Source organism: Dichomitus squalens (genome assembly GCF_000275845.1).
Source record: "Dichomitus squalens LYAD-421 SS1 unplaced genomic scaffold DICSQscaffold_1, whole genome shotgun sequence".
NCBI lineage: Eukaryota > Fungi > Basidiomycota > Agaricomycetes > Polyporales > Polyporaceae > Dichomitus > Dichomitus squalens.
Window position 1 is genome coordinate 180,330 of NW_006766883.1, and position 20,417 is coordinate 200,746.

Consider the following 20,417-nt stretch of genomic DNA (forward strand, 5'->3'; position numbering starts at 1 on the left):
CTGCAGGCGGCGTCCACCAGTGTTATATATGCATAAGAGTGCCTGAAGGTCCGTCTAGATGAGACAGAGATGTTCGTGAAGTCATTAAGGTGATTGAGGCTCGTGTGGACCGTCGTCGGAGTCAGAAATGACACTCCAGTCACTGACCGCGCCAGATGCGGACATGCTGGGACTTGCGCGCTCCGGAGGCGTGGACGAGCCGGAATAGTCGCGGATGGTAGCGTGTTCGGCATTAAGGTGTTCCTCGATGTGACGTTGTGCAACGCCCTTGATCAGGGTTCGAGCATACTCCATGTCACGATAGATGGCTTCTATAGCAGTCGCAACGCCGTTCTCCTACAAGCACAATCAGTGTGCCGCAATGCAGTATCGACAACAGGACGTACAGCTCGAATTTGCTCGCCAACCAATTTGGCGCGGTCGATGACCTTCTGATTAGTTGTGGCTTCACGAAGCGCCTGCGACAGGCTCTCAACGGTCAACTTGCGCACAGCAGCTCCGATACCCAGTGCTTCGACGCGATCACCCCAGAAAAACTGGTCACCGAAGAACGGCTTAATAATCGTAGGGATGCCAGCTGCGTATCAATGGTGAGCAAAACAACAGCCAAGTGGGACACTAGACACACACCCCGCAAACTCGCTCCGGTTGTCCCTGCTCCCCCGTGATGGCAAGCGGCATCGATTTGCTTGAATAGCCAGTCATGGGGAATGGACGAGATGGGATAGATCTGCTTCGGCAGAGGTTCTTCGGGCTCGGTCTGAGCTGGGACATTCTTCACCAGTCGGTCAGACCAGCCCTTGGACAGTATGGCGTGCACGCCACTCTGCACAATCGCATCGATGACACAGCGCGTCATAGCCTTAGGGTCGGGCACGACGATACTCCCAAAGCCAATGTAAACGATCTTCTTGTTAGCTTTGCGCGCTGCATCGATGAAGTCCAATAGATCCTGCGGGGGTTCCCACTTCTTCGAGCCCACGTCGGCGGCGTCGAGGAACCAGTAACCTAGACAATGCTCGGTACGTGGTTCAAGAGCACGATAACAGTTAACTCACCCGTGATGCGAATCCATTCGGGCCAGTCAAGGGGTGGGGGCACGATGGTTGGGCTGAAGTTATAAAGGAACGGAATCCTGTGAGGCTCCATCTTGTCCAGGCTAGTACCCGGGAGGCCGAGGGTATGCTTCCGCCAGCGGTTGATCTGTCCAGCCGTTCCACGCCAGAATACCTGGTCGAACAGTACATATGTCTGGGATCCCGGAAACTATCAGGAGCCAGTTCTACAGATTGGCTAGAGCGAGCTTACCATGTAGTTGTAATTGCCTCCCATCTATGAATTATGATCAGCGCAGCCCTATGTGATCGCACTCATCTCAAACACACCTTGTGCTCTGGAACAGCGAATGCATGTGGGTATGCCCTGCAACGATCGTCAATAAAGCTACCAGCGTGTCCTTATCGACACGCACCTCGTCCGAGACCAGGTCATAGTGAACGCACGGAAGTACGGGATCTTCAGAGCCTCAGCGATGTGGTAGCCAGCCATTGCACTAGGGCTCTCAATGAGGACATCTGTGCCTTGGCAAGCCTCCCATGACGTCTTGAGGAGATCGTCTATCCATCCTCGGAACTACACGAGACATGAGTACCAGATCCTTGGGTTGTAAACACGCTACTCGCCTTCTGTACGCCTTCCTTGAGGAAGGCGACCGTAAAGGTGCCGTTCTCGACGCATATACGCATGAGCTCCGCAGGATCGCCGCCTACATAGCCAAACTCGATCCCATGCTGCGACCAGATCAGATACAAATGCAGTACACGGCAAGTCTTGACTTACGGATTCGATCCACTCCTTGAACTCGCCATGAGTGGCAATACGCACACGATGCCCGTCCGCCTTGAGGCCCTTGGCAAGCGCGATGTACGGCTGGACGTCTCCACGCGAACCGATGGTGAGGAACGTGAAGTGGAGCGACTTCTCCGGCTTGAAAGAGAGGAACGTCGACGATTGTGATGTGAACATGTACGCCGGTGCGGATTCGGACGAGGTCGACCGCGACTCGTCCATGTCGAGCGCATTTCGAGCGCCATATTCCTCCAAGATCAGAGCTTCGTGGTGGCCGTCCGAGGGTGCGCGCGGGTCGCCAGAGCTCGTCCGCTGCCGCACAACCTCGATCTGCTTCTGGAGGACACTGATGAGGGCGTTGCGTCGCTCTTCGTCGACGAACTCGAAGAACAGCTCCTCGTGCCCCTTGACGATAACTACGAGACCGTGATGGCCGAAACGGAAGGACTTTGACTTCTCCGTGGCAAGTACATCCCTCAGTGGGAGGATCATCTGTCCCAAGAGGTCAGGGGAGGAGCGTCGTGCACGTGCGCGAGGTACATACCTTTGTTTTAGAGGTCAGTGGTCCGCTGGACTTGAAGCAGAAGTAATTATCGGAAACGTAAAGACGGCCATAAACAGGCAACAACCGGAACAGATATCCCGTGAACACTGCAAATTCGTAAGGCAACGCGTCTCCAAGCAGGGGACGTCGAAACTTACTGCCAAGCAGGTTCTCCTTGTCATCAAACGCGAACGCGTCGCGGAACTTATCGACCATCTCGCTGTCTACCGCGGTCTCCGGGGTTTCAAGGATACTGAAGAACCCGAAATCGCCGCTCATGGACGCGCTGGGCAGCTTACCGGCTGATGAGGCGCGAGACGACACGACCTCACTCACTGTCCGGAGGGCATGGGCGCTAGGCGGCAAATGAACCGTTGCCGCATGCTCGATGACCGGCCTCGCTAAGTTGCTCGTCGACGGCACTCCGAACAAGCTACGAGACGGCGCGCGAAGCCAGGCGGGGATTGAAGGGATCGAGGGTATGCCCACCGACCATCCGCTCCCGCTCGAAGACGCGGTTGGTTCCTTGGTCGAGCCCGCGGCGCCATTCCCGCGGAAGTCTACGACCGACGCGGAGGTGGAAGGAGGGTACGTGTGATCAGAAGCGGTGAGGGTGGAAGTGGGTGTCAGAGTCGCAGTCGAGTTGCGGAGAGAGCCGGGCCCACCTTCAGTAGGGGAGGTGGTCTCGTTTGTCGTCGCGATGGGCACGAAGGACGAGCTACTCTTCTTGACAATGTGCGTGAAATCTTCGTTATGTGCGTTGTTCGCGCCATGTGTGCTACCCGAGCGGCCATGCGTCTCTTGCAGCGGCCAGAGCAGCGAGGTCAGTCTAAAGCCTGCTGGGTGCTTTGTGTGAGGATCTGCCGAGGGTTTGGTCGGCGACTGTGCCGAGGGCGACCGAGCGCTGGTGCTGTCAACCACGGTAGGCGAACAGTCAATTGAAGGTATGCCGCGATATGTGCGAACGGCATCCCGGATCTGTTCCAGGGCAGTGGGTAGATCTTGGAAGTAGGCGAAGAAGTAGGAGTCGAGCGCCAAGTCAGTCGTCTTGTCCTGCACTTTGATCTCGATTGTTTCGCTGAAGTCCATCGCCCCTGATACGTCGACATCAACAACCGTCGGATACGGGATAGCAATCTTGGCTACACATCAGTGTTAAGTCCTTGGTTTGCGGAAATGCTGCTCACCTTGATACTATCTCCATTATTCTGAGCCTTCAACATGACCTTGCGAATGGCCTTGACCCATTCATCGCGACTGGGTACGGAGTCTGCAGACAATCGAATGGACTTCTGGTTGGTCCGCAGGCGGATGTCCTTCTGATTCACCGGTTCGCAGCTGATCGCATACCGCAGATCGACGACTCCATGCGGGAAGTATGGATCCTGACGTTTGACTGGTATCAGTACCATATATACATGACACCGCCAAGCTGATCTCACCGACGCAGACTGGTACCATGATAGCACGTCGTTCTTGAGGACAAACCAGTGTCTGATCCAACGCTTTGTCCGCTGAGCCTTCTTGAACAGGAAGCCGGACTTCAGCACTTGGTCCTGAGGACACTCAATCAGCAATGATTCCGACTATTGGTATAGCAAACAAACCTCTCTTGATGGGAGGTGTGCGAAGAAGCATATGTATGCGTCCGTGAGATACATATATCCTTGGAGCACTTCGAGGGACATCAGTTTCTGGTAATCGTAAAGCGCTCTGGGGGTCCCCACTCACAGACCGATCGAAGCAGCCAGCACGGCATCTCTGCATAAGACGTAAGCATTCCCTTACGTAGACGAGTTCAAGTTGAAGCCAAAGCCCTACCTGCTACTACTTCGTTGATGTTGCTCAACTCGAACACGTCTCGCAGCTTCCCTGCCAGCTGCGCGCGTCTGTTCTGCCGTACGGTAGCCATGCTACCAGACCGACCCGTTCCTCTCGTACTGCCATGGGCTTCTAGCACTGAAGAATCCAGGTCCGGTATCGTCTCGGGAGACATCCGACCTGAATGTCCCGGGCCAGTAATCAATCCTCCTTCGTGCGACTCGAAATCGCCTTCAGTATCGTCATCCGAAGGCGAGACATCGTCTGGGCGCGACGCCTCTTCGTTGTCAGACACACTCGGAAGGTCTGGGCTTCTAGCAGCACGATGCGAGGACGGGGCCTCTCCCTTCCGTGAGCGCGCGAGGGGTCGGTATATAGCATGTATAGAGGACGTGAGGCGGTTGACTGCGCGAAGTATTATCAATGTAGGAACGATCAGACCCTGCAGAGATAAGCTCACCGCTCCTGTCCTCATCATCGCTCTCCGTGCCTACGGGGGTAGCATCATGGTTCATCTCCTCATCGTCATTGTCTTGGTCCTCAGCCCATGGGACGGCCTGGAGCGCTTGTATAAAAGTCTGGGTGCCGGCATGCATCTGCGACGTGCAATATGCTTGTCAATATAACGCGATTAGCACATGTCAATTGAACACACGTACCGATCGGAACCCGCGGAATATGAGGTTCTCCGGACGAGTGGGATCCAGAGACGGCGAAGTAGGTGTGATGAAAGGCGATTCATCGTCTCCGGTTGCACCCTGGACACGGTGTTGCTTACGCGATGGAAGCGGTGGGGAGGACGGAGATGTATCCAGTTGTTGTGAACGCGAGGTCGATTCGTGTTCTAACACGGCAGCCACGTTGAGATCTGTTTTCCTAACTCGTTGCGAAACAGGCGATATACCTTCTTGAGCTTGTCTTTCCTTCCCCTTGCCCCTAGAGAGGCTCAGTATGCGTCGATGGCTCGATTGCGGCAACGAGGGCTGGCTTTGCGAGAGCAGGGGCATGTTCCGCCCTAGCTTGTCCGAGGTCTTCTCCATGACGCGCTTAGCGACGTCGCCCTTGGAGTCGGACACAGTCTCAGCAGCAGAAGTTGATGAGCGGTCAGATGTGGGAGAGGTCGTGATCGTCGGGCGGCTTCCTGGGGTATCGGGTGGAGAGTCTGGCTGTCCGTCTTGCGCCATCACTCGTCAAGGCAGTTGGATCAGCAGACACGACAAGGATGCGGTGGATCAAGTGGTGCAGGATGCGAGGTGAAATATTACAGAATGCGTCAGAGCGGCATAGCTGGACGACTGAGGGTGCGGAGGGGCCGCGCGAGCTCGCTCGCGACACACGCACCATACGGGCCAATCCCAGACGCCCAGACGCGCCCCTAGGAATGTCCCGAAAAGGCAGGCGGGGTTGGGCGAGGCAGGTGACTGGGACTGCAGACGTGCACGTCGCGTCCGGATTCCGCGAGGCAGGTTGGCATCGACGCTCGCCCGTTAGCTTTCCCCGCAGTTCGCCCTGGATACCCTAATCTTCCCTCTCCTCCCCCTTCTTGCCCTCAGTATACCATGCGAGGCGAAATATGCATCGGCTCTGCCTCCTTCCTCTCGTAAGCACCGTGTTCCTCCGCTACCCGTGCAGCGTGTCTTCGAGTTCTGTGACTAACTCTCGCGGCGCATGGCGAAGCTTCGCCGCGTTGCTCATGTTGATATTCGTACATGCAAGTCATCCCGCCTCTTCTAGATTACCGCTATCTCCTACTGATAGCCCACGCTCATCCAGGTTGGCCAAATCAACACCTCCACCGTCCCGCGAGGCATATCCATGGTGATTCGACCCTACACATCGACATGACAGAGCTGTTCGGGTTGACGCCGTGAGTCGCGCAGGTCAACATCAACATGACTGGATATGGGTGCGTGTTTGGCACATTTGCGGCGTCGATCGGTGGTGCTTAGTCTCCAAAAGGCAAGGTCTTGCTGCTGCACTGGGTGACCCCATTGGCGGGCTCTATGCCACCAACGCTTCTGCTCCGTTGCAACAGATGGAAGGCATCCGCGACACTTACAAGTTCGGCTTGTACTCCTACTGCGGCTATCTGAATGGCTCGCAGGGCACTTGCTCCAACACCTCGGCCGCCAACAGGTTCGAGCCGTTCAGGGTCATCACGGCCGACATGCTCGGAAACTACACCGGTTTCACGACAGCGCTCATCACCCAGGGCACCTTCATCGACTCGAACTACTTGGGAGATTTCACAAACGGCGCGTGGTACCTCATCCTCATCGGAACGGTTGCAGCAGCTCTTGCTTTGCTCACGTAAACGGTTGCCCATCGCTGTCAAGAATTACTACTAAAACTCCTTCATAGCGGTTTTCTTAAACACACTCTGTTCTTCCTGCTGTCAACCGCCTTCGCCGTGCTAGGCGCACTATCGCTACTCATCGGCGCGACAATATGGACGGTCATCATCAAGAAAGCCGAAGGCATAAACAACTTCGTGGTCGGGTCTGCCGGTTCGCCCACCCCTCTGGGCATCACCGTCTCGACAGGCGATGCGCTGTTCCTGCTGTGGGCCTCGTGGGCATGTCTGCTGGTGTCGTGCCTGCCATACATGATCAGGTTGAGTGACGTCCATCCGTGCTATGTTTAAACCGATCTGCTCACATGTCCAACCTTGCTGCGTAGCTGCTGCACATACCGCGGATAAATTTCCCATTGACCGATGCTGAGCATCATAGACTGCTATTTGTTTACTCTACGACCCCACATCCACGTCTACTACGAGGACACTTTCATGACTCTGCTATGTATTGGACGTCTGTCAATGAAACAGGTAGATTAGAAGTTCTATGCTCCTGGGTATTCCAGTCGTACGATTGCGTCCACGCCTTCTGTGGGAGCTCCGTTCAATCGGAGCCTACCTCACACTGCGGCCATAGGACGGTGAGCAGACCCGTAAAAAGCGGGCAGGGTCCCACCGGCCGCTTGGAGTTGAACGGAAATATCAGGTCCGAGCCGATTAGCGTATCACGTGCTAGATGTTCTGAACCTTATTTTCCTTCAGCTGGCACAAACGCAGGATGCAAATCAGCGTTGACGATACTGTGAACAAATTCTGAACATTTCTAGTATCTCCCGCCTTGCCTATGGTGAAGTCATAGAATTCCATTTTGATAGGATTGTCTCCTGGCACAATCCGGCTTACAGTGATGCTGCCGGGGGTATCCGGACTTATTCTTGTGTAATTGTGTTTCCTACGTTATTAGTTTACTTAACGCTGATTTGCACCCTGTGTTTACTGGTACGAGCCGCTGCCGAGAGTTGAATGAAAATAAGGTTCAGAACATCCAGCACGTGATACGCTAATCGGCTCGGACTTGCGACCGCTCTCCCTTTTCGTTCAACTCCAAGCAACGTCGGCTCAGAGCAGCGGGTAGGACGGAGCCTGAGGAAAATGTATGTAGCCCACCGCGAGGGTCGAACTCGCAGCCTTCAGATCACGTGCCAGGTCACCCGCTAGTAAGAGTCTGACGCTCTATCCGATTGAGCTAGGCGGGCGATGAAAGTCAAACAACTCTACACAATATCATCCCATTTCGTGTGTCCCTCGGGCTCTGTTCACCGTCGGCGCCTGAGTGCTCTTGGCATGCACCGGTTCCCGAGGGCGAGGCTGGCGGCATCCTCGACCTCGTTCCTATTCTATAAACCCCCACGCTCCCTGAGGCCGGTCCCCTCCACATCCCTCTTCATTCTATTCCTCCGTTCCCCCCGGCTTGTCAGCTCCAAAGTCTCCTACGATCTTTACGCCTCTCCTGAAGTCTAATGTATACCAAGCACTTCTCAAGAGCCGTCGCGCTCACCGGTGGCGTGCTAGCTCTCGTCGCCGGTGCACACGCGCTCCAAAAGGTCTCCCGGGTCGGACGATACCTGTATACGGACGACGGCAATCGCTTCTTCATCAAGGGTATCGCATACCAGGAGCAAGGTCTGTGATCATTCGATTCTGGTCGCAGTAGTTGTCCTGAGTGCTCACCGCGGATTGGAATTGATAGGTGCTGCTTCAACCGACCCTAACAACCCTTTTTCTGAGCCTTCAACGTTCATCGACCCGCTCCAGGATGGCACCGCTTGCAAGCGTGATATTCCCTTCCTCCAGCAGCTCGGCGTGAACACCATTCGTGTCTACAGCGTGAACTCGTCCCTCAACCACGACGACTGCATGAGTGCTTTCAGTGCAGCTAACATCTATACCATGTATGCACCCTCTCTCGTACCCTTCTTTTCTTGCACCGACCCCGCTTCAGCGTCGACCTTGCCCTTCCCGGGAATGGTTCCATTGACCGTCTCAACCCCACATGGACCACGAACCTCCAGGACCAGTACATCAACACCATCAATGTCTTCAACAAGTACGACAACGTGCTTGCCTACAACGTTGGAAACGAGATTATCGTCGACCCTTCGGGTACTGGCGCGGCTCCTTTCATCAAGGCTGCCGCTCGGGATATTAGGTCATACCTGTAAGTCGTCGCTCTGCGCTTACTCGTTCTGCTGACAGACTATTTGATGGCCCTTCAAACGCTCGTACTGGTCTGCAGCAACTCAGTCGGTTCCTCTGCTCTTGTGGGCTACGCCGCCATCGACGGTGACGACAACTGGGTTCTCCCCCTCGCGGAATACCTCTCTTGCGATCCCACGTCTGCTAATAATGGCTCGTCCGCCATTGACCTCTTCGGCCTGAACAACTAGTAAGTTAGCTGCGCAGCACTTCCTGTGAGAGTGCTCTACAACTCATGGCCCACGCGCGATCTGCTCCACAGCGAGTGGTGCGGCAACGACTCTCCGTCCGCTTACTCCGGCACGAACGGTAACTTCGCGGGCTACAACGTTCCCGCGTACTTCTCCGAGTTTGGATGCGTAAAGAACCCGCCGCGTCTCTGGACGGAAGTCGGCACGATCTTTAGCCAGCCTATGTCCGACATCTGGTCTGGCGGTGTCGCGTTCAGCTACTTCCCCGCCGAGTCCAACGACGGAGAGTTCGGCATTGTCACTATCAATGGTAACACCGTCACGACCAACGACGACTTTGGTCGCCTTCAAGCTCAGTACGGCAACGTGACGTTCCCCACCGTCCCCTCCAAGAGTTCCGCGGGCACAACACAGTTCCCGAGCTGCCCGCCCAACAACTCAAGCTGGCTCGCGTCGAACACGCTCCCGCCCACACCTAATGACAACGAGTGTCAGTGTCTGGCCAGCACGTTGAGCTGTCAGTTCACGCCCAAGACCGACAACACGAGCGTCATCATCGGGTCCCTTATCGACTTCACGTGCTCGACCCTCCCCAGTGTCAACGCTAACTGCGACGACATCTCGGGCAACGGCACCACCGGAAGTTATGGCCGCGTCGCCTTCTGCGATCCCGGTACGCCTTGCATTCACGATTCACCGCGCGTTCACTGACACATAAACACTCTTCTCCTAAACAGCGACCAAGCTCTCTTTCGTGATGTCGGAGTTCTACGAAGCCACAAATCGCGCCGCGACATCGTGCGACTTCTCCGGCAACGCGACCGTCAACCCGAATGCGCCCACGTCCGCCTCGGCGGAGAACGCCGCCGCGTCCTCCTGTCTCTCCAACCCCAATGCCGTCTTCACGCCTTCCTCGCCCGCAAGCGCCTCAGGGTCTAGCTCGACTGGCGGCTCGACTGGCTCCGGCCAGAGCGGCTCGAGCGGCAACAAGAACGCCGCTGAGTCGCTCTTCGAGAGCAAGGCGTTGTTCGGCGTCGGGATCGCAGCGCTGTTGAGCGTCCTCGGGTCTGCGCTGACGCTCGCATGAGCGACGGCATTTCAAATGCTTGGAGGGTTCACGAGGTAAAACCTATAATGCGGAAAACAGACGGACTGAATCGGTGTATTGTTCTCTGCAGTGCTTCGGCATCGGATGTGTATGACTGGACCCTTTGCTCGCAACGGACCGTACGGCGTTGTTCCCCTTGACCATACCCTAGCCTACCTTCTTATGACAACCTAGCTAGTACTACTTAGTGGCCTCGCCCGCTTTGCTCCTCTTTCCGGAGACGTCGGCCCCGCTATGGGACCGCAATGGACTGATCTTTCAACGTAATCGCAGCTCTGGAACCAGCTTTGTTCCAACCGTCTGCAGATGCCTTGTTACCTGCCCGAGCCAGGCAGGTCCTTGTTCAGCGAGCCGCCTTGCCATGACTCGATGCGTCGAATTCGCCGACGGCCTCGGAGCCGTTGCGACAGCTCTGCCCAGTAGTCCACCTTCGAAGGTCATTTCGAGCGACAAGGGGGCACCGGCGGCCATCGAACGAAGCCTGCCGCTCTGGCCTCATCAGCGACAGGACATACATAGGAACGCGCGCCGAACCTTGGAAGTGCTTCGGCAGAAGACGCGCACACCGCGACGAAGTGCCGCTCCTGTCAAATAACGTTGGCCAGGGACAGCCGATGGGAGAGTATTAGAGGTTTGGCAGGGCGGGAAAGGGTTGGGACAGCGGCCGCCCGCGGGACTTATTCGGTCAGGCCAAGCGAGTCAATTGCGGGCACACGCGGGTGGAAACAACCTGAGACGGCCTGGTGATTGCGCGGTTAATATCATGTGGGCTGACGACGGGGGCCCCCACGATGAGGTCGGATACTGCGTCGTGCGCGTCTGGTTGAGTGCGACGAAGGTGAGAACACTGAACAGCCATAAACTCAGATGCGGCAGTACAGCATGTGGGGTTGCGCTCGATGTTGGTTGAGAGGGACAAAAGTGAATAACAGAATCGTGGGTAGTTCGTGACAGTGTCAAGATGCGCGAAGCTGAACGTAGAACGGTAATGTATGGTAGTTTTGAAGGGTCCATGAACGCACACGGCAGGTGCGATGGCAACTATTTCATGAGAAGGAGAAATGACAGATTGATAAGCAATGCGGTGGCGACATTCTCAACAAGATGAGTGGTATGTACTGTAATATGTTATGCGGAGTCCAGAAAGTCTGAGAGATCACATTGTACGGCCAGGACAATGCGAGGGTGAGTGGCGACGCCAATCTAGGCATCGTCCATTTGAGGAGAATGACGCTCGTTAACGACGCCCATTAGGCCGGATTCCAGTTAGCTTTAACGACTTCCCGTTCAACGACCAACAAAGCGAGCCATACAAGATCGTGTCGACGCTCTACAAGAGGAGTGCTCCTGCGCCCGAGACGAGCGCGAAGGCCATCGCACCAAGAGAGCCGGGAGCGGAGAATGCGCTCATCGCGCCGTTCTTGCCAGCACTGGCAGCGGAACCCGAATTTCCACCAGAGGCACTCGCCGAGGCAGCGCTGCCGCTGCCGCTTGCTAGAAGTGATGAAAAGGGTCATTTAACAACCTGTCGATTTGGTATATGCAGTCTATCAAACGTACCGATCGGGTTAGACGTGTTGTCGTTCGTCTCAATGTACGCGTCCTGCATGGGCTTGCCGAGGCAGGAGATGATGGGCTCGATCTTGAAGGGCGGCTGGTGCGCAAGAGCATCGGGCAGGATGTAACCAGTGGCGATGTCAACGGTCTGCTGGAACAGGTCGTGCTCGAGGACAATGAAACCGTGGTCAATCGTCGTCGCGTTGCCGATGATGTTTTCCCAGTTGTTGAGCACCTGGGCCGACGTGATGAGGCCGCCAGCGATGTCAAAGTCTGGTAAAAGAACCGAATATTAGCGGCGTCCGAAGATTTCTTGGCGTGAGTAACGCAAGAAAAAGGAACGCACCTCCGGTGTCGAACGTGGCAGTGGGGCTAATGCGGGTCCAGATAGAGGTCTGGAGACCCATGGCCTTCGCAATGGCGCGGACACGGTTATCGACATCACCGTAAGGGGGGCGCCAAAAGGTGGGAGTGACACCGAGCACGTCCTTGATAATCTTCTTGCTCCATCCCAGCTCAGCAATGATCTCCTCGTTGGTGAGAGTAGTCATCTGCGGGTGGCTCCAGGTGTGAACGGCAATTTGGTGCTGAGCCATGTACTCCTGCTGGAGGAGAGCAGGGTAGGAGATCGCACGCGAACCGACGACAAAGAACGTCGCCTTGAGGTCGGCGCTGTCGAGATAGGCAAGGAGATCACCGGTGTAGAGGGCAGGACCGTCATCATAAGTGAGACCCCAAGTCATCTTGTCCGGGCACTGGACGACATCGTCGTCGTCCGTGCACCCACCGCACGTCCACCAGCAGCGGCTAGAGTCCGCGGCCGCCTGGGGGTTGGCAGGGCATCCACCAGCAACAGTAGGGCTGATATCAGGGATGGTGATGCCGGACGCATTGACCGCCTTGATCCATTCCTGAACCTGGGGGGAGCTGACGTCGGGCGTCTTGTCCAAAGTAGGGTAGTTCGCCGGGTTGAGGCTGAGCGCTTCATTGATGAACGAACAATGTCAGTAAATCGAAAGAAGATGACCACGGATATTTGATTGACTCACCGTTAGGTAGCGCAGGCGCGTTGGGAATGTAGGTCGGGGTGGTGCCGGATGCAAAGGTCGTGGTAGCAGCAACGGTGGGCTGAGAAGACGCCCCAGAAACGATCTGAGAAAGAGGAATCGCCGAAGGGTTCGTGGACTGCAGGGTAAAGGTCAGGGACACAGCTCCGCTTGGACCAGGGGCAGTAGTGGCGGCTGCGGCGGAGCCGGCACCCGCGACTGAGCTAGCACCTGCAACGGAGGTGGCTGGAGCGGCAGAGCTCGAGGCAGCAGCGGGGGACGAGGCAGCAGCGGCCTGCTGGCGTGCGTGGTGCAGGTCACGGACACCGTGTGCAGAGACCAGGGCGGGCAGCGCGACGGCGGAGACAAGGGCGAGCTTCATGTCGAACGAGTAAAGAGCGTAAGGTTATGCCTATGGAGAGGTGGAAATCGTCGTGGTCGGGTCGCCGTCGAGGGCGGACAGGGTGGGAGCGTGGACGGAGAAGATGGACAGGAGGAGAGAAGCGTGCGACAGGTGCGGGAAGCTTTGAGTGGATTTTACAGAGAGCAGGGTGCTCGGAGGACAACAGGCCCAAACAGAGGAGCCACTCTCGGCCGTGCGCGTTGCGGTGACAGAGGAAGATGTCTCATGCCCTCTGCCAAATATAGCATCCAATACAGCATCGCTTATATTTAGGTGACATCATCGCCGACACACCAGACCCTTTTCGCGAGCGCACCCGGACATGGCCGCGGCTCTCCTCCGGCACGCTCGGTCGCATGAATTACCCACTGCCAGGGCAGCGCGCTCGGCACATGCAACGCACAACGCCCTCTACGCCTTCTTCTGCTTTTTCAGACGCGGCTTTTCCAAATCAATCTCCTCCTCGTCTTCCTCATCATCGTCCTCGTCGTCCTCGCTGTCCACGTCCTCGCCACCCGCGTGCCCGAGGAAGTATTCAATCGCCTCCGGGAAGACGTCGTTGGCAATCGTCACCCCAAGCTGCACAACCGCTCGCTTATCAGCCGCCGCACAGCATGCTCGCGAGCAGTAATTATAACTCACGTCGAACGGGTCGTCCGCGACTTCAAACAAGTTGAAGAAGCTCCCGCCCTCCGACGGCAGGTCGTCGTCCACATCATCCTTCACCCGCGGGTGCAGCTTCGTCAGGTTCTTCGAGTCGTCCTTCCAGTCGATCTTTGTCGCCTGCATGTTCCAGCCGAGCAATATTAAGCCACAATTACGACAACAAACACGCCCTGTGCGCGCCGAAGCGAATTGCAACGCGCTCAAGCGATTAACATTTAAAACTTCTAAACTTACCTGAGGTTGCACGTCGCGCTCCCAAGAGAACTCGAGCATCGTCTCCGTGATGCCGTCAGCGTCCGGCTTGTCTTCCGACGCGACCGGCGGTGGCACGTATTTGTATTCCTTCTTCAGGACCGTGTTCGAGAAGAACGGGTTCTCCTTGAAGTGCTGTCGCCACCAACACCGCGTAAGCCCCTCTCCACTGCATGATTCACAACCGGACAGGAAGGAGAGACACGGCACCCTCGGGCTGCGAACCCAAACCACCGTCAAGCCCGAGGCCGGGGAGCACACAGAGTCCAGGGGAGCCCGAGGTGCGCGTCCGATCCAACCTGACAAAGACAGCAACACTCACGAATTCGAGCGTGAAGCAGCGCGACTCGACCGGGTCGCGGATGAGCCACAGGTCCTCGAGGTAGCTCAGCGCGGCCTGGTCCGCGTTGTGCTGCGCGTGCACCGCGAGCAGATCGTGGTTCATGAGCGCGACGGGCCAGAACTTGTTGATCGCCTTCACCACCGCGCGCCGCTTCTCGTACACGGGCACCATCTTCTCCTGCGCGCGGCGCTCTGCAACGCCACGCGTAATTCGTCAGTACGTCCATCCTTACGCGCCAAACTGGAGACAGCGCAGCCACGATTACGGAGTAGAGGGAAAAGAGGGGGCCGGGGGTGGCAATGGTTGGGAGAGGGAGAAAGCACAAGTTCAACGTACCAAGCACGAGCTCGATGCGGGCGATGTCCTTCTGGATGCCCTGGAGCTTGACGGCATCCTCGTCGGAGAGCTCGACGTCGCCCAAGGGGTTCTTCTCGACTTCTGCGCCGGGGGACGCGCGTTTTACGCCCTTGTTGCTCATGGCTGGTCGTCGTAGGGAATGTGATGGGTAAATTTCTGAGCTTCGCGCGCGCGTCCTAGGCTCCCCGCACGGGACCTGTCGTCGGAGTTGTCACGCTCGTCTTCCGGACTCCGCTGTGGCGTGGGTACGCTTTTGGCGTCTCCTGGCCGGCCGGAGCCGCATCTTCGCCGACGACGAGTGCCAATGCCGGTGGCCGCCTCCGCGCTGGTCGCCTTGTGTTGTCACGCTCGGTCGGGCAATGCTAGGTTGAAGGTCCCATGAACATGTCGTGAGGCATTAACATAGATACATAGGATACGGGGCTCGTGCATAGCGGAGTCCCAAGGTCCCAGTCGAAACACAGCCCGACGCGCCACCAGCATACGAAAGCAATACCTCAGGATCAGGATCAGTCGAAGTGCTCCTTGGACGTAACAGATCCCATCTCAATCTCGTCAAGCTTCTTGCTTTTCGCGCGGCGGTGCTCCTTGTCACCCGCCTTGAACCTCTCAAGCGCGGGCAGGCCAAGACCCTTGCCGTGGTGCGCAGCGCGGAATCCGGGGCCGTCGTAATAGATGATGTCAGTGAGCGGCTGCAGGCGCGGCCAGTTGACGTAGTCGATGCCGTGCACGAAGATGAACGCGAGCGAGACGAAGACAAGGGTAAACCAGAGGAGGAAGTAGTAGAAGAGCGAGTAGTCTGGGTGTGGATGGATGGACCGGGCCATCGAAGATGCAGTCAGCGGCTGCCATGTGCGGAGATGAGGAGCGGGCCACAAACGTACCGGACGTGCGAGGGAGCGTGAGACCGGCACAGATCATGAACAAGGAGAAGAGCAGGATGTATGGAGGCTGGAAGCGATTGTGAAGGAGTCGTGAGCGCGCAGCCAGTGTCAATTGCAGACCAGAAGACTTACCGCACGGATGATGAGCGGCCTGCGATCGACCACTAGCGTTGCTGGGTTCCACCCACGGCGAGGCCACCACGCACCGGTCATCAAGTCAAACGCATCCTATAGAAGCATGCCATGTTCAGCATGCCGGCATTCCAAGCGACCTCGGTTCATGGAGATGAAACACTCACCTGTCGTGCGCCGTCGAAGAAGTTGTTTTTGAGGTATCGCATTACAGAGTTCCAGCCATCCTCGAACAGGCCTTGTCGGGTCCTCTTCCCCGTGCGTGTGAAGTCGGTCTTGAGCGCCCCTGTTCCGGAGTACGCAATGGAGATGAAGTTGGCGTGATCGGTCCACACTGTCATGCAGAAGAAGGATGCATGGAGCCGAGATGTCAGGTACGTAAAAGACCATAACAGGATGACAAGATGGTATCGTTAGGCTTCTTGTCAAAAACTGAGAAGCAAAAGACGCACTTTCACGGAAGTCGCGCGTGAGCTCCTCATAGTTATCCACGGAGTCATTCTCCTGGATCACCCGCAGGTCCTTTAGCTGACGCTCAAGCATCCACTTCGCAATGGCCGACTGTGCGACGTTGGTGCGATCAAGGTTGTCCATGCAGTTCGTGCGGACAACACCGGTCTGCAGCTTGACTGGCTCCGGCTTGTTGGAATCAAGATGGAAATATCTGCCAACATCATTTCATCTCCTGTCCGCTGCACTGGTGACAAGATGGCTTATTACCCGTTTTGAAGCAGCTCTTCTTCCAACTTATCGATGAGAACGCTGATTCTGTGCCAGCGCATCTTGCTGCACTCGCTGTGGAAGTCGAAGTACTCGTATCTGGTCTTCGGTAAATTGGCCTGTCGGAGGCGATTAGTTGACCCGTCAACTGTCGGTCGTACCATCACACATACCTGGGCGATGTACTTCTCGAACGCCTCCTTGACAGGCTTCTCATGACCCTTGTGGTTGACTAAGTTGACTAAGGTCTGCCCGCCATACAGTTTGAGGTTCTCCTGTAGATGTGCACGCATCGCGTCGACCTATGGCCGCACCATCAGTAACACTGTGCAGAGCCACAGACTATCAGTGGCACTGACCGTATCCTGCAGTTCCATGATCTGCACGTCGGGTTTGTACCTTAGGGTGTTCACTTCTGCCCAGTACACAGGGATGCTGCCACGGATCTGCACAAAGCTGAGCTGGGTACCCGATTCATCCCCTCCGACGAGCAGGATCTGCTCTGTCTCGTTGAAGTTCGCGACATGTCCTTCAGGATCAATGCCACGCCTGAAGTACCGTGTGCCGGCGCGATAGCGAGACCGGCGACTGATGAGACCGAGACGGATCTGCCATATGCTGATCTGCACAGGGCGGATATCGAAGGCTACAGATGGCAACAGTAATACAACGGCAGTGAGCTCAAATTACCACTGAGCCTCGGAGTCGCTAACAAACGTACTGCCGTAGATGACCGGAAGGATGTAGGCACTGAGCTGCACGACACCGGGGTCAGTACCGTCTTAACACACACCGATAGTCCACGACACCTACATTCTGATCGGGATTCGTAGACGTGATATCTATGAACCTGTTGTGGAGGAACCTGGATCACAGTTGGTTAAAGAGAGCACCGAGGTAGGTCTGACTAATGCATACTTGTTCCAGAAGAACCTATCGTCTGCCTGACACGTAACCGTTGGTTTTTCTACGTTGGAAGCATGAACACACGCGGGACACTCACAATCTCCCAAAGTGCTTTATCTCCTTCTTCCTTCAAGGATGCCCACTGCGCCTGCAGTCTTCTGGTGACGTCCCAACCATAGCTGAAGAAGAACGTGCCACCCTGAAGATGCGACTGCACAAGTGCCAGGAGATGCGACTCCACGACGTTGGGAGGATTCTGGATAGATACATCCGGGTTGAGGGGGAGGATGTCATACTCCGTGGCGCGATAGATGTTCTGTCGCATTATGTGGCCGCGTAGCTCACGGCCAGTGATTACAATGACGTATTCCGCTACCAAACACATTGAACAAGGATTAGTGAATATGGGTGGGAGCAACGTACACATTGCCAACGATATCATGCCGTATATGCCGTATATTGTCTTCACGGAGCGTTCGGCATTCGTGGGCAGAGGAGTGTTCGGGGCTGAGGGTAATGGTTCACAGCGTATCCTGAGTCTGCGGAAGGGCGCACTCACCGTTGAGCACGATGTCCCCGGAGTTGCGGTATATTGTCAACGACCGCGCTCCCACCGGCTCGGCAGGGACGAATGTGTACGTCTCATTCCCGTCTATGTACCTATGCCATGTACGGTAAGCGCACGCGCAACATGTCGAAGCAATGTTCACGCACAAGTTCAGCCTCTGGTGTAAGGGCTTCATGATGGGGGAGGGGGCAGTAGGGAAGCAGGAGGAAAGGGGGAGGATGCAATGGTCAACGAATGCGGACACACTGCGCGGGGGCGCGTCGTGGGTGTGATTGCGCGCGACACGTGCGCGAGCCGCCAGATCCAGCTTCGCTTCGTCCACAGTCCAACGCCTCGCGAGTCGCGCCCGTCCCTCCACGCTCGTCTGCCATGAAGCTCACCCCGGAGCTCATCCAGTCCGTCCCCTCCACGCTCAACCCCGTAAAAGAGCGGCAGCTCGACCTCAGAGGTGCGTTGCGGGCTCTACGCGCCGAATGGCTCACTAGAAGTTTGGCTCACAGGATACACCATCCCTGCCATTGAAAATCTTGGTATAACCAGGGTACGCGCCCCCACCCCTCCGAGTATTGACCTTGGCCGAATGCTCATCCCCACGTGCAGGATCAGCATGACTGTATAGATTTTACAGACAATTCGATCATCGTCTTGGGAAACATACCCCTCCTCCGTCGCTTGCGCACGCTCTTGCTCGCGAACAACCGAATATCGTCCATCTCCCAGTCCCTGCATCTGTCTGTGCCGAACCTCACCACGCTTGTGCTTACGAACAACAACATCGCCGAGCTGGGCGATCTCGAGCCTTTGAAGGATGTCAAGTCTCTGCAGTATTTGTCCTTGCTGGGAAACCCTGTGCGGGAAAAGAAGTGGTATCGGGAGTGGCTTGCATGGCGTATTCCCAGTCTGAGAGTTCTTGATTTCCAGAGGATTCGCGACAAGGTGCTGTCTGTCTGCCATACGTCCCCATATATGTTCTCACGCGACACTCAAATACAGGAGAGGCAAGCTGCAAAAGCTTTGTTCTTGACCGCGGACAACCTCCCAACACAGCTCGCGACTACGATCTCGCAAACTGTCACAACACACTCGTCAAAACCTCCAATCACGACCGACGAGCCCAAGCCGGCCCTGCAGGGCAAGGCGGGAAGACTGATGTCCAAGGAGGAGGCGGACAAGGTCCGCGAGGCGATCGCGCGTGCGACGTCGGTGGAGGAGATCAGGAGGCTGGAGCGGATGCTGAAGGAGGGATTCTTGCCTGGGATGGAGTCAGTTGGTGCATGAACGTGTACGAACAATGTATCATTTGTTGTTGTTTTCCTTGTTATCCTTCCATGTCCATGACGGACCGAACTGCATTTGTGTGACAACATCCGTACTCCACATTTCTTTCCAAAGCAAACAAGAGATGACAACGAGTAGATGCGTAGTTGTGTACATAGGCGAGACAACCGTACGATAGAAGGGGATGAGGTGGTGTCGATGCGAGGGGAATCTGGACTAGAAGATGCTCTTGATACCCGCACCGGCGTTTCCGATGTACAAGCCATGGAACACCAAGGCAAAGAAGGCAGTCAAGTTCGCGAGGGAACTGAGGCCGTGAAGCTGACCAAAGGTCTTGTTCAAGCTCTTCATCTGCTCAGAAACCTGCGCCAGAAGATCAGTCGTGTAACGAAGCGCTCACGCCGATGTCGTAGACTCCAACGCACCCCAGGTTCGTTATATGCCTTACCCTCCTCCTTCTCCAGTCTGTGACGCTGGAACATCGTCCTGCCCCTGTAGTCAGCACCCAATCGCCCTCGAGATCTGTTCAACACTCACTTGCTAGTCAGGGGACCAATGACGAAGTAATTCACCACCTGGGAAAGCAGGACACTCGCAAGCGTGTACGCCTGCGAGACGTCTGCCACGGCAGGCTGAAGGTAGTGAGTGAGGACGAGTGGGTGACTCCATGTCCAGAGCGCGAGCAGCCCGGAGGACAGCGCGATGCTGATTGAGAAATAGATGGGGAATGTGCGATGTTGGAGGTTGCCGAATTGCTGCCTAGGGAGTACCTTGAAGGCAATGACACCTATGAAGAAACGAGATACGGTCTATTAACTCTGATCTTAAACGTGACGTTCAGGGGTACATACCTCCGATGAAAGTAACCCAAAGAGCTCAAGTGCATACTGGCGTAAGCGATTGAAATTACGCAAGATGGTCATAACGTACTCATGCCAAACAAGCTTGCATATCCAATCTGGTACGCCGCCTTGGCGTTGAACAGACTGACGAGCGAGGACAACGAGAGCGTTTCGACCTTAGCCATGGCGAATTGGTGATTTGTACGCGCGGAAATGCGACGAGGACTGGCTTTTCGGGTAAAGATGAGACAGTCGGGCTTATATGAGGACCAAGGCCGGAAGAGACACGCAAGCAGGATGTGGTCCTGGGAAAGGACGTAGGCCCGGATGCGACTCGATCGCGACGGGCTCTCTATGTGCGAAATCACGCTCACGTGTGCGCCGTGCGGGGCGTCGCTG

The 20,417-nt window shown here is 56.2% G+C and overlaps 8 protein-coding genes and 1 non-coding gene across 9 annotated transcripts; 3 read left to right on the forward strand and 6 right to left on the reverse strand.

Moving 5' to 3' along the window:
• Positions 1-84: 84 nt before the first annotated feature.
• DICSQDRAFT_46439 (UDP-Glycosyltransferase/glycogen phosphorylase) lies at positions 85-4,809 on the reverse strand (the record flags this gene model as incomplete). The annotated part of the gene is made up of 17 exons (XM_007359776.1): positions 85-336; positions 387-577; positions 631-1,008; positions 1,059-1,251; positions 1,309-1,332; positions 1,386-1,422; positions 1,472-1,632; positions 1,674-1,790; positions 1,840-2,340; positions 2,393-2,499; positions 2,551-3,534; positions 3,588-3,777; positions 3,835-3,948; positions 4,000-4,067; positions 4,124-4,153; positions 4,214-4,618; positions 4,674-4,809. 17 exons carry the CDS (start codon positions 4,807-4,809, stop codon positions 85-87), a joined length of 3,888 nt encoding a protein of 1,295 aa, XP_007359838.1.
• Positions 4,810-5,707: 898 nt separating this feature from the next.
• Positions 5,708-6,980, forward strand: DICSQDRAFT_130708 (uncharacterized protein). Its single transcript, XM_007359936.1, has 7 exons — positions 5,708-5,813; positions 5,891-5,924; positions 5,987-6,031; positions 6,094-6,119; positions 6,173-6,523; positions 6,575-6,826; positions 6,893-6,980. The coding sequence occupies exons 1-7, from the start codon at positions 5,773-5,775 to the stop codon at positions 6,912-6,914; spliced, it is 771 nt and encodes a 256-aa protein (XP_007359998.1). The 5' UTR covers positions 5,708-5,772; the 3' UTR covers positions 6,915-6,980.
• Positions 6,981-7,669: 689 nt separating this feature from the next.
• DICSQDRAFT_t13 lies at positions 7,670-7,765 on the reverse strand. The gene has a single exon. It is a non-coding gene; the product is annotated as a tRNA-Lys (tRNA).
• Positions 7,766-7,936: 171 nt separating this feature from the next.
• Positions 7,937-10,815, forward strand: DICSQDRAFT_94800 (uncharacterized protein). The gene is made up of 6 exons (XM_007359937.1): positions 7,937-8,192; positions 8,260-8,461; positions 8,512-8,727; positions 8,806-8,955; positions 9,028-9,629; positions 9,694-10,815. The coding sequence occupies exons 1-6, from the start codon at positions 8,030-8,032 to the stop codon at positions 10,041-10,043; spliced, it is 1,683 nt and encodes a 560-aa protein (XP_007359999.1). The 5' UTR covers positions 7,937-8,029; the 3' UTR covers positions 10,044-10,815.
• Positions 10,816-10,953: 138 nt separating this feature from the next.
• DICSQDRAFT_176274 (uncharacterized protein) lies at positions 10,954-13,239 on the reverse strand. The gene is made up of 4 exons (XM_007359938.1): positions 12,671-13,239; positions 11,968-12,603; positions 11,625-11,894; positions 10,954-11,558 (listed from the first exon to the last, which is right to left on the reverse strand). Exons 1-4 carry the CDS (start codon positions 13,047-13,049, stop codon positions 11,395-11,397), a joined length of 1,449 nt encoding a protein of 482 aa, XP_007360000.1. The 5' UTR covers positions 13,050-13,239; the 3' UTR covers positions 10,954-11,394.
• A 41-nt stretch (positions 13,240-13,280) lies between these two features.
• DICSQDRAFT_176275 (uncharacterized protein) lies at positions 13,281-14,821 on the reverse strand. The gene is made up of 5 exons (XM_007359939.1): positions 14,668-14,821; positions 14,311-14,522; positions 13,971-14,123; positions 13,713-13,853; positions 13,281-13,649 (listed from the first exon to the last, which is right to left on the reverse strand). Exons 1-5 carry the CDS (start codon positions 14,807-14,809, stop codon positions 13,482-13,484), a joined length of 816 nt encoding a protein of 271 aa, XP_007360001.1. The 5' UTR covers positions 14,810-14,821; the 3' UTR covers positions 13,281-13,481.
• Positions 14,822-15,074: 253 nt separating this feature from the next.
• On the reverse strand, positions 15,075-18,073 carry DICSQDRAFT_176276 (uncharacterized protein; the record flags this gene model as incomplete). The annotated part of the gene is made up of 15 exons (XM_007359940.1): positions 15,075-15,487; positions 15,573-15,639; positions 15,705-15,800; positions 15,872-16,038; positions 16,157-16,368; positions 16,425-16,543; positions 16,598-16,726; positions 16,784-17,070; positions 17,146-17,179; positions 17,238-17,289; positions 17,343-17,368; positions 17,428-17,702; positions 17,754-17,837; positions 17,890-17,990; positions 18,045-18,073. 15 exons carry the CDS (start codon positions 18,071-18,073, stop codon positions 15,198-15,200), a joined length of 1,968 nt encoding a protein of 655 aa, XP_007360002.1. The 3' UTR covers positions 15,075-15,197.
• Positions 18,074-18,267: 194 nt separating this feature from the next.
• On the forward strand, positions 18,268-19,176 carry DICSQDRAFT_47606 (L domain-like protein; the record flags this gene model as incomplete). Its single annotated transcript, XM_007359846.1, has 4 exons — positions 18,268-18,346; positions 18,399-18,439; positions 18,499-18,834; positions 18,892-19,176. 4 exons carry the CDS (start codon positions 18,268-18,270, stop codon positions 19,174-19,176), a joined length of 741 nt encoding a protein of 246 aa, XP_007359908.1.
• Positions 19,177-19,392: 216 nt separating this feature from the next.
• DICSQDRAFT_46861 (uncharacterized protein) lies at positions 19,393-20,203 on the reverse strand (the record flags this gene model as incomplete). The annotated part of the gene is made up of 5 exons (XM_007359803.1): positions 19,393-19,539; positions 19,602-19,662; positions 19,714-19,963; positions 20,028-20,051; positions 20,107-20,203. 5 exons carry the CDS (start codon positions 20,201-20,203, stop codon positions 19,393-19,395), a joined length of 579 nt encoding a protein of 192 aa, XP_007359865.1.
• Between the last annotated feature and the right edge of the window lie 214 nt (positions 20,204-20,417).

Bases quoted from the DNA above. Each gene is read 5' to 3' on its own strand.
- DICSQDRAFT_176274 (XM_007359938.1), bottom strand. From the start codon at position 13,049: ATGAAGCTCGCCCTTGTCTCCGCCGTCGCGCTGCCCGCCCTGGTCTCT. The intron at 12,604-12,670 runs GTGAGTCAATCA...TCATCAATGAAG, and splicing joins CGCGCCTGCGCTACCTAACG to CGCTCAGCCTCAACCCGGCG. The intron at 11,559-11,624 runs GTACGTTTGATA...CATCACTTCTAG, and splicing joins CAACACGTCTAACCCGATCG to CAAGCGGCAGCGGCAGCGCT.
- DICSQDRAFT_176275 (XM_007359939.1), bottom strand. From the start codon at position 14,809: ATGAGCAACAAGGGCGTAAAACGCGCGTCCCCCGGCGCAGAAGTCGAG. The intron at 13,854-13,970 runs GTAAGTTTAGAA...TGGAACATGCAG, and splicing joins AGCGCGACGTGCAACCTCAG to GCGACAAAGATCGACTGGAA. The intron at 13,650-13,712 runs GTGAGTTATAAT...GCGGTTGTGCAG, and splicing joins TCGCGGACGACCCGTTCGAC to CTTGGGGTGACGATTGCCAA.
- DICSQDRAFT_94800 (XM_007359937.1), top strand. From the start codon at position 8,030: ATGTATACCAAGCACTTCTCAAGAGCCGTCGCGCTCACCGGTGGCGTG. The intron at 8,193-8,259 runs GTCTGTGATCAT...TGGAATTGATAG, and splicing joins TATCGCATACCAGGAGCAAG to GTGCTGCTTCAACCGACCCT. The intron at 8,462-8,511 runs GTATGCACCCTC...ACCCCGCTTCAG, and splicing joins GCAGCTAACATCTATACCAT to CGTCGACCTTGCCCTTCCCG.
- DICSQDRAFT_130708 (XM_007359936.1), top strand. From the start codon at position 5,773: ATGCGAGGCGAAATATGCATCGGCTCTGCCTCCTTCCTCTC. The intron at 6,032-6,093 runs GTGATTCGACCC...TGAGTCGCGCAG, and splicing joins TCCCGCGAGGCATATCCATG to GTCAACATCAACATGACTGG. The intron at 6,827-6,892 runs GTTGAGTGACGT...CTTGCTGCGTAG, and splicing joins TGCCTGCCATACATGATCAG to CTGCTGCACATACCGCGGAT.